We start from the raw sequence: 15,737 nt of genomic DNA on the forward strand, positions 1-15,737 counted from the left end.
AGATAGACTCCTCCCCATAGGAGTGGCAGGAACAGGAACCGCAAGAGCTATATAAGCGTGTGACGCAGCTAAATAGACGGACATTTTGCATCCATCATATTGATGTCTGTGCGTCACTGTCCCCAGGGTGGGTAGAGCCCTGTGTCCCGGAGATATGCGGCCCAAGATAAGTTCTCCCATAGAAGCGTACAGCTACAAGTGGTGACCCCGACGTGATTAGCGGGGAGGCTTGGCAGGTTCGCCGGGGGGAAAAGATAGCTTGGGGCAGGCAGGGGCGGGACTGGGAGCCGCAGGTCGGCGGGCGCGCCATGGATTCAGTCGTAAAGGTACTGAAGGGATTGGGGAAGGAATATGGTACTTCGATATCGAAGACGCCTACCTCAAAGGCCATCCAATGGATGATTACGCAGGGGCTCATACGAAGTCCCGCAGACATATTTAATAAGGATAAGTGGGTGAGGATTAAAGCGGAGTTAGCCGAAAGGGCTATGACGGGAAAACCCCAGTACATACAGCTCTGGGGAAAGATACACCGATTACTATTGAAAGCTCGGGATGATCAGGAGACGTGGCGGCAGGCGCGGCGGTGCCTGCACGGTGCTACAGGCGACAGTAGCCCGGAAATAGACCCAGGAGGGGCAGTGGGGACGCAGACAGGGGCAAGCATCGCGGGGGATGGGAAAGAAGGGGAGAGTTCGGACGGAGTAGCCTGGCCAGCGACTCAGTCTGAGGCTCCCAAGGAGGTGGATCGGGAAGCGGCGGTGTTCCCTGTTGAGCCAGCAGGACCCTTGGAATGCCCCCCCCGCCCCGCATACCCCTGGGATGATTTGGCACAGGCTCGGGAGCCCGCGCGCGGGGAGAGTGACGTGGCAGCGGACGCAGCGGGAGTGACGGAGTGGAAGGAGAAAGATGACCAGCGCCGGAAGCAGCGCCGGCAGCGGCACAGGCCTCTGCCCGACCCTCGAGACTGGCTCCCGGGGCAACCCTTGAGATGGGAGTCGGACGAGGAGGGGGATTGGGGTGCCTGGAGGGGAGGACAGGGGGAGTATAGAACAACTTCGAGTAGCAGCGAATCAGAAATTGGGGGAGAAACCGATGCCCATATGTGGGAAGAGAGAGCAGCTTGCCTGCGGCGCGCAAAAAAGAGGCACAAAACAGCAGAGACTCGGAGGACCAATCAGAAGGAGGGAGGAAAGGGACCGTCAAAAGGGGAGGTCCGGGGCGCTGCAGCTCCGGAGGGGTCTCCGGAGGAAGTGCTGCGGCAGCTGCAGCAGGTTATGCGCGCACTAGGGGAAGTAACTCGGCAGCAGACAGGACTTTTAACGAAGGGGGCACCCCAGCGACAGTCAGTCGAGTTACCTAACTGGCGGCTGATAGCTAGAGATTGTATCCTCGATGGAGTAAGGATAGAGATGCCCGGGATCTTCCCTGTCCGATTAGCTCCAGGAGGAGGAGTGGAGTGGACGCCGATAGATGCCAAGCTAGTGCGAACTTTATGGCGAGAAATTAAAGAAAAGGGGCTGAAAGACGAAGGAGTAGGATTGCTGCTGGACGCTGCGCATGCAGCGCCATTGACCCCCTCTGATGCTAAGCAGTTGGCGAAAGCAATATTGGCTCCCACAATGTACATACTTTGGAAGGAGGCAATGCACAGTGCCTGCCATGCCCTCGTACAGCAAGTGGCGGCAGTTCCGGGCCACCCGCTGAGGGGGACCACCCTTGACCGGCTCACTGGCAGAAGTCAAGGACTGGAAACCCCGCAGTTGCAAGCAGCAGAATTAAGGGGCAGGGAGCTGCAAGCGGTAACGGAGAGTTCCCGCAAAGCGTATAGTGAAGTGGGCAGGTATGAGAAAAAAGCAGAACCTTGGCAAAAGATACAGCAAGGTCTAGCAGAGCCATTTACAACGTTTTGTGATAGGTTGCAAAAGGCTATTATAGAATCAGAATTGCCACCAGCAGCCAAGGAGGCAGTCCTTATGGATTGCCTCCGAAATCAAGCAAATCCGCAAACACAAGATATCCTCCGCACCCTGGTGGTAGGGGCGCCATTGGGTGAAACCATCAGGCATGTCTTGCGCCAGGAAGCATTGAACCAGCATGGCGGTGCGGGAGCGCACGTCTGCCAGAACACTGACTGTGGAAGCGAAGAAAGGGTGATGGTGCAAGCAGCCGGGGTGGGGCCGATATGTCACTTGTGTGGCCAGCGAGGGCACTTTAAAGCTGGGTGCCCGCTAGCAGAAAGGGGAGGACGTAATGGAGGAGGAGCGCGCCCAGTAGGGAGGTGCTGGGTGTGTGGGAAGCCAGGACACCTGGCAAGAGATTGTCCAACTACGAGGCCGGGAAACGGCCAAGGGAGGGCGAAGCGAGGGGGATTCGCGCCTCCTGTGAGTCAAATGACCCCCATCACGGTGCCAGTGCCAGGAGCTTGGCCCACCGTAGCGAGCCAAGGGGGAGTGAACCGTCATGCAGGGGGGCAAGATTTGCAGGTTACAGCCCCCGCGTGGCCTTGGTCATAGGCTGTGACGAGAGACCCATGGCAGCAGTGATGATTACCCCACAAGAACCAAGTTACCCGGCACGACTATGCCTGGGAATGTTAGTGGATACCGGGGCAGATGTCACAATAATGCACTCGAATGGTGGCCACCAACTTGGCCCCTTGCCATGGGAAAACATATAATAGGGGTAGGAGGAGAACAACAGACGAGAACAAGTACTTGCCCTGTGAAACTCGAAGTCATGGACGAGGACGCAGGGAAGCTCCTCACGGCCGTAGTGACCATACTAGTAGCAGATGGGGTAGCAAGCCGCTTGTTGGGGCGAGACGCCCTTGCCCAGATGGGGATCGGGTTGAAAAATTTAGCATAAGGGCCACTGCCTCAGAGGGGCTTCATCAGCACAAGTTAGTGTGGAAAACCGAACAGCCCGTCTGGGTGGAGCAGTGGCCCCTGACAACAGAGAAAATAGAGGCTGTAAGAGCTATAGAAAAACGAAAGCAAAAAGCGGGACACCTAGAGCCCTCGATGAGCCTGTGGAACACCCCTATATTTGCTATAAAAAAGAAAGATAAAAACCAGTGGAGGATGCTGCATGATCTTAGAGCAGTAAATCAGCAAATGGAGGACATGGGGCCTCTCCAACCTGGCCTACCAGATCTGAGTGCTGTCCCAAGAGGATGGCAAGTCATTGTTTTAGATATCAAAGACTGCTTCTTCAGCATTCCGCTACATCCAGATGATAGAAAGAGATTTGCCTTTACTCTGCCTGCAGTGAACCGCACAGAACCAGGTAGTAGATGGCAGTGGACAGTACTTCCGCAGGGGATGAAAAATTCTCCAGCAATTTGCCAGAGGTATGTGGCTTCTGCATTGCGGCAAGTAAGGCAGCAGTATCAGGACAAAATCTACATGATCCACTACATGGATGACGTCCTCATAGCTGCGCCCACCGAGGCGCTGTGTGAACAAGTCTTTTCAGACACCCAAAGGGGCCTTGCGGGACAGGGCCTCAAGGTAGCTGAGGCAAAGGTACAGCGAGGACCAGTGTGTGGATTTCTGGGTGCTAGAATAGAAGGGGATTGCATACAAGCTCAGCCTATTAAACTTACACCTAAGGTTAAAAATTTACACGATGTCCAGAAGCTGGTAGGAGCACTGCAGTGGTTGCGGACATTCGTGCGCGTCACCGGTGAGGAGATGCAACCTTTCTATGCGTTGCTGAAAGGGACCAACCCATGGGAGCCCAGGAGTTTAGACGCTGAGGCAGTCCAGCAGTTGCAGATGATAGAACGTCAAATGCAAAAGGAAGGAGTATGGCGGTGGGACCCCCAGGAGGAATTAATTGCAGGTTGGATTCTGACCGCCAGTGGAGGGTTAGGATTGCTATATCAAATACGGACAGGGGAAGAAAAACCACTGCGATGGGTATATCAGAAGGTTCCCAACGATGCATTCTCCACAAAAGTCAAGGTAGCTGAAAGAATGATTTGGCGGCTGCGACGGGAAAGCAAGGTAATTTTTGGGAAAGAGCCAGATAAGCTGACAGTGCCGTGGAATGGGGAGAAATGGCAGAAGGTGGTAGAGACTGAAGAGGATATACAATTGGCAGTATACTCATACCCAGGGAAAATCGTCACAGGCACGGTACAGAGGTGGGCCGAGACAGCCAAAGTGGTGGATTTGAGTGTGGATAGTAGAGTTCTGGATACCCCTCACCCAGGACCAACATATTTCACAGACGCTTCCTCGAAGACGAACAGAGCGGCGGTAGTGTGGAAAGAAGAAAATAGTTGGATGCGCCAGACGTATGAGGAGCAAGGTAAAAGTGTGCAGTGGCTGGAGGTGAAAGCGCTAGAGATGGCCCTGCGAAAGGATATAGATCGGCATATAAATGTGTGCACAGACTCCTTATATGTGTATAAATTAGTCATGTCCATGAAACGAGAGGGTGTACCACACACGGAAATTGCCTTGATGCTAGAGATTGCTTTATCACAGCGAGGAGCAACGGTGACAGTAATTCACATTCGCAGTCATCAGACGGGGCCTGGACCACTGATTGAGGGGAATCGCATGGCTGATGAGGCAGCCGCGGGAGTCTGGACCTTGGCGGAGGCAAAGAAACTACATGAACAACTGCACCTGGGTGCTAAAGCCTTGGCAAAGGAGTGTGGCATCTCAATAAGAGCAGCAAGAGAAGTAGTAGCCACCTGTCCTTACTGTCAGCACTCGCCACTGTGGGAGGCAGGAGTCAACCCTCGAGGACTGGAAGCAAATTCTATCTGGCAGACTGACTTTACTGAATGCCCACAGTTGGCCCCCGGAAGGCACCTGGCAATTACAGTTGATACATATAGTGGAGTCATCATGGCTACTCAACATCGGAAGCAGACCGCAACGCACTTGACTACGCATTGGACCACGCTGATGGCGTGGCTTGGAAAGCCTACCGAGATAAAAACAGATAATGGACCATGCTTTCGGGCTCGAAGTACCCAAGAATGGTGTAAAACTTGGAATATTGTATTAAAACACGGCATTGCTTACAATAGCACAGGGCAGGCAATAGTAGAACGCGCTCATCGCACCTTGAAAGCAAAAATAATACAGCTTGGGGAGGGGGAGGGGTATAAGGGAGCTGTACCCATAGCAGCTCAGCAAACTATTTTAATGCGTGCATTATATTCGCGGGCAGGAGCAAGTTACAGCAGTGGAGAAGCACTTTGGCAAAGCTCAAGCAGGCGAGCGCTATCCGCAGGTACGAGTAAGGTTCCCAGGCAGTGAGCAATGGGAGAGAGGATGGAAACTGAGATGCCTGGGGAGGGGCTACGCCGCGGTTGAGAATGAGGGGCGCATAGAATGGGTGCCTGCAAAGTGTGTGAAAGCAGAACTGTGCAAGGATGTACAATGAATAATCCCTTTCTGAGTTGTCTCTTGCAGGGTCTGCTGACATGGATCCTCATGCTAGCCGTACCATTGGGAAAAGAAATGAGCTCCTTGACAAGATCGCAAGCAGTATTGCAACGAGAGCGACACTGGGAAAGGGCGGCAAAAGAGAGATATAAACTGGAACTGGATAGTAATAATTGGGGGGATCTTGTTGTGTGTAGCAATCATGGTTACTTGTGGGCTACCATTGTTATGCTGTGTTATAAGACAAATCAAAGAGCGCCTGCGAGCGTTACATGAATATAGACCTGACCGCAATATGTATCCGCTTCCGCAAGTAGCTTTGTAGAATTTTAGTAGCATGGGGAGGGGGAGATGTAGGGGAATAGACAGGGATCGGCGACCGGAAGATTACGGGATGTGACGGAAAGATAGACTCCTCCCCATAGGAGTGGCAGGAACAGGAAGCGCAAGAGCTATATAAGCGTGTGACGCAGCCAAATAGACGGACATTTTGTATCCATCATATTGATGTCTGTGCATCACTGTCCCCAGGGTGGGTAGAGCCCTGTGTCCCGGAGGTATGCGGCCCAAGATAAGTTCTCCCGTAGAAGCGTACAGCTACACAGTATAAGTGATTTTTTTTATTGGTATACGTCTTTTGAGTGATATCTACACATTTACTTATCTCAGTCCTATTAGTTTGGGGAGGATTGTTCATAAAATGAACTGAAGGGGTAAACCTTTATCGTCCTTATTTATTAAAATAGCAACTTTTTCCTGGTTTTAGTTGGGATAGAGTTAATTTTCTTCACTGCAGCTGGCCTAGTGCTGTGCTCTGGCCTTAGTATGAAAACAATGTTGATAACACACCGATGTTTTGGTTGTTGCCGGGTAGTGCTCGTACTAGTCAAGGACTTTTCCAGCTTCCCGTGCTCTGCCAGGTGCACAAGAAGCTGGGAGGGGAGGGGGCACAGCTAAGAGAGCGGATTCAAACTGACCAAAGGGATATTCCATATCATGTGATGTCATGCTCAGTATATTAACTGGGAGGAGTTGGCTGAGGGGCAGCAGTTGCTGCTCGGAGACTGGCTGGGCATTGGTCACCAGGTGGTGAGCAGTTGCATCACTTGGTTTTCCTGGGTTTTGTTCCTCTCTCTCTTTTTCTTTCTTTTTGTTGTTTTCCTTTTCACTACAATTTTTAAAATTATTATTATTATATTATAATTTCAATTAATGAACTGTTCTTATGTCAACCCACGAGTTTTCTTTCTTTTGCCTTTCCAGTTCTCTCCCCCATCCCACTGGGGGGGAGGGTGAGCAGCTGTGTGGTGCTTAGTTGCTGGCTGGTGTTAAACCACAACACAACTTTATATATAATTATCTTTGTTCAAAGGACTACTAGCAAATATTCACCTGTAAATAAAAATATGTTTAAAAGGATAATGATGGCAATAGATCCTTAAACACTGAACCTCACTGATCTTTCCTCAAGGCTTCAGTGAGATATGAGAATATCCATCACCTTTCTGGACAGTGACACTTCTGAAACACTTCAGGTTCTTCAATACAAAATAGATATGGACTAACTGTATGTTTTGCTCATACAGTCTTTATCAGGTTTTAGAGGTGGCATTATCATTTTAAAGCAGTATAAAGAACTTTCTTCATTCCCTGGGGGGTGGTTACAGCAATGGAAGCAGAGCAACTGGCAATGCAGAGGCAAACCCATCTGGGCTGCCGCATTGTGGCAAGATATTGCTGCCCGGGTAGAGAACCTGGTTGTGAAAGTATGTCATGTGGATGCTCATGTCCCCAAGAGTCGGGCCACTGAAGAACACTGAAACAACCAGCAGGTGGATCAGGCTGCCAAGATTGAAGTGGCTGAGGTGGATCTGGACTGGCAACATAAGGGTGAACTATTTCTAGCTCGGTGGGCCCATGACACCTCAGGCTATCAAGGGAGAGATGCAACATACAGGTGGGCTCGTGATCGAGGGGTGGACTTGACCATGGACGCTATTGCGCAGGTTATCCACGAATGTGAAACGTGCTGTGCAATCAGGCAGACCACGGATGGTATTGTGCTGGTTTTGGCTGAGAAATGGTTAATTCTCTTCGCTGTAGCTGGTAAAGTGCCAGTGGCACACTGATGCTTTAGTTGCTGTTAAGTAGCAGCTCAGTGTTGCTAAGTAGTGCCTGTAGTAGTCAGGGACCTTTCCAGCTTCCCAGGCTCTGCCACGTGGGCAAGAGGCTGGGAGGGGCAGGGCCACAGCCAAGACAGCTGACCCCAACTGGCCAATGGGATGTTCATTCCATACCATGTGACACCATGACCAGTACATTAATGGGGGCAGTTGATGTGTTGTGGGGGGGTGGTTGTGGTTCTGGGCCTGTTGGATGGGCATGTGGTGAGTGGCTGCATCACATGCTGTTTGTTTTGGTTGTTCATTTCCCCCCCGCATGCCCTGGATTTCACGTCTCTCTCATTTTTTTTCTTTCCATTGCATTATTGTTGCTGTTATTATTGTTTTATTTTAATTATTAAACTGCTCTTACCTCAACCCATGAGTTTTCTCACTTTTACCCTTCTGATTCTCTCCCCCGTCCCACTGGTGGGGGAGCGAGCAAGCAGCTGTGTGGGGCTGAGTTGCCAGCTAAACCACAACAGTGGTATATTGCCTCTTCCTTCTGGGAGTCCCTTGCCTATCGCACTGCAGATGTGCCAACCCCTGGCCCCACTCACCCCAGTGCTCTAACCACCGTGACTTGCGCCCTCACAGGTTCTTGACTTTTGTCACTCAAGTGTTTCTTGGCTTATCCTTGTCTTGGATGACAGTAGTATAGGCTAGACCTAAAGACTGGCACCTACATGTACCCACTGCTAGCCAGGCAATCAGTTTTCTGTTTCTCCTGCATCCAGATAGATGCATGTTACAGCTGTGTGAGAAGTTTCATCTCTCACCCAGCTTATTAACATTTCCCAGTGAGAACCTCCTGCCTTCCCAATTCCCTCATCTTATCAATAAAGCCAAACTCCATTACTGCATTACATTATCAAACCATTTTCATTCCTATCACAGTTCAGATCTGAAGTACAGCTACAGGGACTCTTGCCTCAGGGATTTCAGAATGGTGTCACCATGTGGTTTATTTGCTGTGATTTCCAGTTGCATGTGACATGTTACCAGATAACACATAGAAGTTCACAAAGCAGCACAAGAGCCATAAATTTTATTAGTTTTGTTGCAGAAAATGCAGTAAAACAAAGCAATCTTTTATTTTTTTATTCTTTTTTTTTTTAATCTTTTGAGATTGTTCTTCCTAAGTCTGTTGGTCATTGGACACCAGCCCACCCACCCCCCACCCCCCTTTATTTGCCCCTTGCAGCAAGCAATCATTTTCTGGCTAGCAGAATTATTGCAAGCTTGCCAGGTCTCTCAGCAGCATGTGAATAACTTATATCCTGTAGTGTTATTTCACAGCATGACCTTTCTTTGGGCAATGAAATTCACTTGGACTTAGAATCATAGAATCATTAAGGTTGGAAAAGACCTCTAGGATCATAAAGTCCAACCATCAACCCAACACTACCATGTGTCCTAAGCCATGCCCTGAAGTGCTGTGTCTACACATCTTTTAAATACCTCTAGGGATGGTGACTCCCCCACCCCTCTGGGCAGCCTGTTCCAATGCCTGACCACTCTTGCAGTGAAGAAATTTTCCCTAATATCCAGTCTAAACCTCCCCTGATGCAACTTGAAGCCATTTCCTCTCATTCTATCGCTAATGACCTGGGAGATAGAATCATATCATATCCCATATCACAGGATCACAGAATGGTAGGGGTTGAAAGGGACCTCTGGAGATCATCTTGTCCAACCCCCCTGATTGAGCAGGCACACCCAGAGCAGGGGGCACAGGAACACATCCAGGTGGGTTTTGAATGTCTCCAGGGAAGGAGACGCCACAGCCTCTCTGGGCAGCCTGTTCCACTGCTCTGTCACCCTCACAGTAAAGAAGTTTATTCTCATATTTAAGTGGAACCTCCTATGTTCCAACTTTTGCCCATTGCCCCTACAGTTTCTCTCCTTCCACTTTCACATGGTTGCAACTTTTCCAGCCTTGAAACTTTGGCTGCAGAAGAGACTCCTGCCAAGACAAGGCACATACTGAACCAAGCAGTATTTAAAGTGCTTAAGGAAAATATGCCACAGCAGCTGGACTGGTCTTCATTACAGTCCTGATGTCCCTGCAAGACTAAGATACAGTACATGAGATATCAGGAGTCCTGCCAAATAAGCTTTTGAATGATTGATTTTCATGTGGTAGCAGTTGAAGTCCCTAGCCCTGAGGATGCTGAAACCTCCCAGCTTCTTAGACACTGACCTGTGAACAAAGGCACCAAACACTGCTCTCAGCTGGAGAGCAGAGCAAGTCTGAGTGCTCCCTTATTAATACAAGTCCTACTTAAAAATACCTGCTTCCATTTCAGTATTAATCACAGTTTCATAACACACTTTATCTGTGTGGCAGGTTGCTATGGAAGGTAGAGTTCCCCTTGGCCAAGGCTATATACACTGCTGATATTTCTCATGTCAGATCTAGCAGACCTGTAGCCATGCAGGAGTTGGACTGGCCCTGTGACCTGATGTGAAATAATCCCTTCTGTCTCCCAAGAATGGGCTATTATGTCTGATCAATGAGAGGCTCAACTCACCACTTATTTTCATGATTGCTAGATCCAACACGAGTGGTGTCAGTAACAGAGTTCAGTACATTGTAAAACTGCATGTCAGATGACCAGTCCTTATACCAAACCTTTGAAAAACTAACCTGTGTAGAAGGGTGATGACAGGTGCTTTATACATTTTTATTTTTAAACCACTGTATTAGCTGTAATTTCACCAAGAGATAAAACTGACAGAGTACATTAACCCCAATATTTAGAAGCACTGACCTTTGTCTGTGAGGGTCAGGACTTTAATAAGGAAACACTGATTTAATCTACTATACTGAAGAATGGAAAACATGCTTTTATGTACTGCTGCAGTGCATAAAATATGCTGATTTTCTCCAACCTGCTGCTAGTGTTGTTCCCAAAACTTTCCTTTTGTCTTCCTCACCAGGATTTTCAGAACATTGTGACCAAGCTGGATGAAATCTTGGTACTGAAGTGTATCCAAACGATGCAAGCCCAGCTTCAACTCCATTTAGCCTCTCCTGGCACTGACGTGTCCCTGCAAATACCTCCACCAGTTTAAACCTTCTTTGTTTGCACATGCACAAGAACAGCTATGGAAACAGCCAGCTAATGTTTCGCCATACCTCGTGCTGCAGAGCGTGGGTAGGTAGGGGATAGCTGTGGCAATTCACGACACAGACACTGTATTCATGCACAAGCAAAGCCGAAGCTTGGGTAACCCTGGCCAAGAACATACCCCGTTACATGAACAGATTATACATACAATCAACAAACAGAGCATCTTTATTTTCCTTCAGTAGGGTTTGATTCTTCCGATGCGGAATTTTCTGTTGAGGGTTGATACCAATACGGCTGGACACAACAGGCTGGGATCCAGCGAGGTCCTGACCCTGTGGAGACACAAGCATAACCTCTCCCCCATGTTACTGGGGGAAGGGACCCTCCATTATCCCGGATTCTAAATTTTGTATGAGGACCTGCACCTTTCCTTCAATGCTCTGCTGGTCTGTTTACAGAGAGAGATAGTGTCGGCTAATGGGGGGACTTGTATCGGAAAAAATTCAAAAAGTTAAGGACATACAGTGCTTTTGCTAAATGCTCTTGTGGAGTTAAGGTTCCAGCTCCCTCGCTTTGTTGTAACAACATGCGTTTTAAGGTGTTATGTGCTCATTCAATGATGGCTTGCCCTGTGGGGGAATGAGGAATACCTGTGATGTGTTTCACCCCCCAATCTTGAAAAAAGGTTAGTAGACAATGTGAAATATAGGCTGGGCCATTATCAGTCTTAATTATACGTAGGATACCTAAGGATGCAAGGCACAGGTAAAGTGTTTGATTACATCTCGGGCTCTTTCTCTGGCATGACAAGAAGCGAAAATTGCTCCTGAGAAGGTATCAACAGAAACGTGAATATATGTCAAGTGACCAAATGTTGGAAAATGGGTAACATCTGTTTGGCATCATTCTAAGGCAGTCAGTCCCCTAGGATTAATGCCTGCGCGTGATGTTGTGCTAAAGAAGCGTTGGCAGTCTGGACAAGCACTAATAATGTCACGGGCTTGTACAGACATCAAAGAAAACATTTTTGGTAATGCTTTCGCATTTTTGGTGAAAAAGCCGCATGGGAAATCCGGGCTTGTTCCATCATATTGGGAAGTACTTGAACAGGCATGGTCCGAGCATCTGCTCGCCGGTTACCTTCAACCAAAGGGCCGGGGAGAGTTGTATGCGCTCTAATATGCATAATAAAATAAGGTTCTTTTCTGTCATTCAAAAGACGGGACAGCTGGAATAGATAGTGGAATAATAGCGGATGAGAAATATCCCGCAAACATGCATTTTCTAAACGAGATCCTAGCCCAGCTACATAAGCTGAGTCTGTTACAATATTGAGGGGTTCTTGCCAAAGCTGAAAAGCTCAGACTACTGCAGCAAGTTCCACAATTTGTGGAGAACCATCAGCATGGCTGATATCTGACAACCAAGTTTGAGTACATGGATCTTTCCATACAATAACTGCCCAGCCGGTTCGACCTGATCCATCAGTAAATACGGTGAGGGCCGATAGAGGTATATGGCTTCTGTTTGGGGTTTCATATAATATAAAGTAATGTTGGATCAACTTCTGGCTCGGGTTATGATTATCTAGCTGACCAGGAAAGTCTACTAAAGCCATTTGAAAGTCTAGAGAAGTTTGCATCAAGTACTGTAACATATGTGACGACACTGGTACAATGATTCTGGCAATATCTTGTCCTGCTAATACTCTGAGTCATTGTTGTCCTTTCATAATTAGCAGGGCAAAGCTTTCAGGATGCGTCACGATGGACTTATGTAACTGATTAGCAAGAAATATCCATTCGATTATCACTAAGGGGTCATTGCGTGTTACATCCCACTGATAAAGCAGTGCATATGGCTGGGTAGATGGATTCAAGATGACTAGTTGAAAGGGTAGATCAGGACAGACGCAAGCTGCTTGATGCGAAGTGATAGCGTCAGAAACCTTTGTAAGTGCCACCATCGCTTCAGGGGCTGAAACACGAGGTGATAAAAGATCAGGGTTGCCTTTCAATAGAGAAAATCAAGGGCTTAATTCATGATTTCTAATACCTAACAGAGGTCAAACCCAATTAATAGTACCTAAGAGTTTTTGTAAATCATGAAGTGTCTTGACATTAGTTTGGATTTTTACATGTTGTGGCCTGATTTTTTGTTCTGTTATTCTCCACCCTAAATACTGCCATGGGCTCGGCTCGCCTGTTGAATCTTCTCTTGTGCAATTTGCAGACTGGCCTGCTTTATTTGGTGGGATGCAAACGCTAAGGTCATTTGCACATATTCATCAGATTCTGCGGCTGTAAGGATATTATCCATATAGTGATAGATAAGTGCTTCAGCAAATTGTTCATGTACTGGGGATAAGGCTTTCGCTACAAACCATTGCCATATCGTAGGGCTATTTTTCATGCCTTGTGGCAACACTACCCAATGATAGCATTTGTGGGGCTCACTAATATTAATGGAAGGGACTGAAAACGCAAATTTAGGGCCATCGTTAGGATGCAAAGGAATTGTAAAGAAACAGACTTTTAAATCAATAAAAGTAAGATGCCAATTGCGGGGGATCATGGCAGGTGACAGCATACCTGGTTGTAGCACACCCATATCCTCCATTACAGCATTAATTTTCCTTAGGTCATGTAAGAGTCGCCATTTATCACTTTTCTTCTGAATTACAAACACAGGTGAATTCCATGGACTAGTGGTAGGTACCGTGTTCCCTGCATGTAATTGTTTGTCAACTAATTCATGTAAATGGCACAATTTGACAACAGGCAGGGGCCACTGTTCCACCCATACCGGAATTTGTGTTGTCCATGTCAATTCTAAGGTGGCTTGCGCCGCAGTGGCCCTCAGGATAAATTTGACCAAATTTGCACTCCCCACTGACACATACAGTCCCGTCCCCATAATGTAATTGGTGTTGCTAATACAAATGGGCACACCATTGCTACATGTTTGTCAGGCCCTTCTGTGCTGGTTTTGGCTGAGAAGGGGTTAATTCTCTTCACTGTAGTGCCTGTGGTGGTCAGGGACCTTTCCAGCTTCCCATGCTCTGCCACGTGGGTGGGAGGCTGGGGGGGCAGGGCCATGGCTGGGGCAGCTGACCCCAACTGGCCAATGGCATGTTCATTCCATACCATGTGATGCCATGACCAGTATATTAATAGGGGTGGTTGGCACGTGGGGGGGAGTTGCAGCTTGCAGACTGTTGGGGACTGGTGGTGTTGGGTCAGCGGGCGGCTGCATCACGTGCGGTTTCTTTCGGTGGTTTGTTCCCCTTCCCCTGCTCTCCTCCTGCACGGGTTTCGCACATCTCATTGTTTTCCTTTCCACTGCATTTCTGTTGTTGTTGTTGTTGTTTTATTTTAATTATTAAACTGTTCTTATCTCAACCCACGAGCGTTACCCTTCTGATTCTCTACTCTGTCCCACCGGTGGGGGAGTGAGTGAGCAACTGTGCGGGTCTGAGTTGCTGGCTAAACCATAACAGTCTTTTACGGCGCCCAATGTGGGGCTCGAGGGTTCGAGATAATAACAGCTGCTGGTCACAGCACCATGTTCTTGTTCTTGCAGTTTGTGTTGAAGATTGGTGTTTGTTTAGTCTGCTGTGTTTTGCCTGGTTTTCAGTTTTATCTGGTATTTTATCTGGTATTTGGGGTTTTTGCTAAAACCGTTACTGTACTTTGGATACCACCTTGTTGAGGCAATTAGCAATTATACCTCCTCCTCTGAGAGATTTTATATGGAGGAAATACAGAATAATACCTTTGCAACTTTGTTCTATGATGTCTGTGCCTTTGTTACAACAACCTTTATGTATCTTGAACATCCTTGGGTGGTTAAGGTGCACTTATTGTTAGTTTTGGGGCATGTTGTTTTGGTTTTGACTAAGCAACTTAAGAATATCACCCAGAAATCTGCCCCAAGGCTTGATAGTTATGAGTGGCAGGGCATGCGGAATAGCATGGGCAAATACCTAGGGCAGTGGGCACCCCCAGTGTTTTGGAGCTTCACCCCTGAACAAGTGCAGAATCCTGAAAAACTAGTAGAATATTTGGAGGAAGTATGTTGTTATGCTGGGAACTCCAGAGAGACACAGATAACTGCAACGTGCTGGGGCCTGGCCCATGTGTACCGAGCCCTGCTCAACAGTATTCAGTGCCCCCAGGGGGAAGAGAATGTCTCTGGATTGAAATGCAAAGTGACTGACACTGTAGACAATCCAGCCCTGACAACAGACACTGCGGCCACTCAAACCCCCAGGACAAATACTGTGGCTACTCAAACCCCCACGACAAGTACTGGAGCTGACTCAGAGGATCAACCCATGCCAGTATCAGTCGCCCCCATACACAAGAAGAAATCTTGGAAGTGGAAGTTAACTCGTTTAGAATGGGATGATGAAGCAGCAGGGCCATCATGATGAGAGGAGGAAGAATCATAAATGAAATGGAGACCACCCGATACCTGTCCTTGAGTGAGTCACAAGATATGCGAGAAGATTTCAGCCGTCGTTCAGGTGAGCACATTGTCACCTGGCTGCTCCGATGCTGGGATAATGGGGCCAGTAGCCTGGAACTAGAGGGAAAAGAAGCTGAACAACTGGGATCCCTTTCTAGGGAAGGGGGCGTTGACAAAGCAATTGGAAAAGGGAAACAAGCCCTCAGCCTCTGGAGGAGACTCCTGTCAGCTGTGAGAGAAAGGTACCCCTTCAAGGAAGATATTGTATTTCACCTAGGAAAATGGATGACCATGGAGAAAGGCATCCAGTATCTAAGGGAACTAGCCGTGCTTGAGGTGATTTATGGTGACCTGGACAATCAATGGTCATCCAAAGATCCAGATGAAGCCAAGTGCACACAACATATGTGGCAGAAGTTTGTACGGAGCACACCCTCCTCGTATGCAAACTCATTAGCAGTAATGTCCTGGAGAGGGGATGAGGCACCAACAGTGGCAGAGGTGATTGATAGACTCTGGGATTACGAAGCAAATATCTATTCCTCCCTAGTCTCTGCTGTGGAGAAACTGTTCTGGGAGGTCCAGCAACTCAAAGAAGATATGTCCTGCTCCCCAAC

At 48.1% G+C, this 15,737-nt stretch overlaps 1 protein-coding gene across 1 annotated transcript in view; it reads left to right on the forward strand.

The window, feature by feature from the left end:
- The window catches only part of LOC135310816 (ubiquilin-1-like), a 140,893-nt gene extending 130,021 nt beyond the window's left edge, over positions 1–10,872 (forward strand). Inside the window, exon 11 of the mRNA XM_064439811.1 lies at positions 10,517–10,872. Within this exon, the coding sequence (XP_064295881.1) occupies positions 10,517–10,651 (135 nt within the window). The 3' untranslated portion in view covers positions 10,652–10,872. The remainder of the gene's footprint in view (positions 1–10,516) is intronic.
- The last annotated feature ends 4,865 nt before the right edge of the window (positions 10,873–15,737 follow it).

Source organism: Phalacrocorax carbo (genome assembly GCF_963921805.1).
Source record: "Phalacrocorax carbo chromosome W unlocalized genomic scaffold, bPhaCar2.1 SUPER_W_unloc_1, whole genome shotgun sequence".
Lineage (NCBI taxonomy): Eukaryota > Metazoa > Chordata > Aves > Suliformes > Phalacrocoracidae > Phalacrocorax > Phalacrocorax carbo.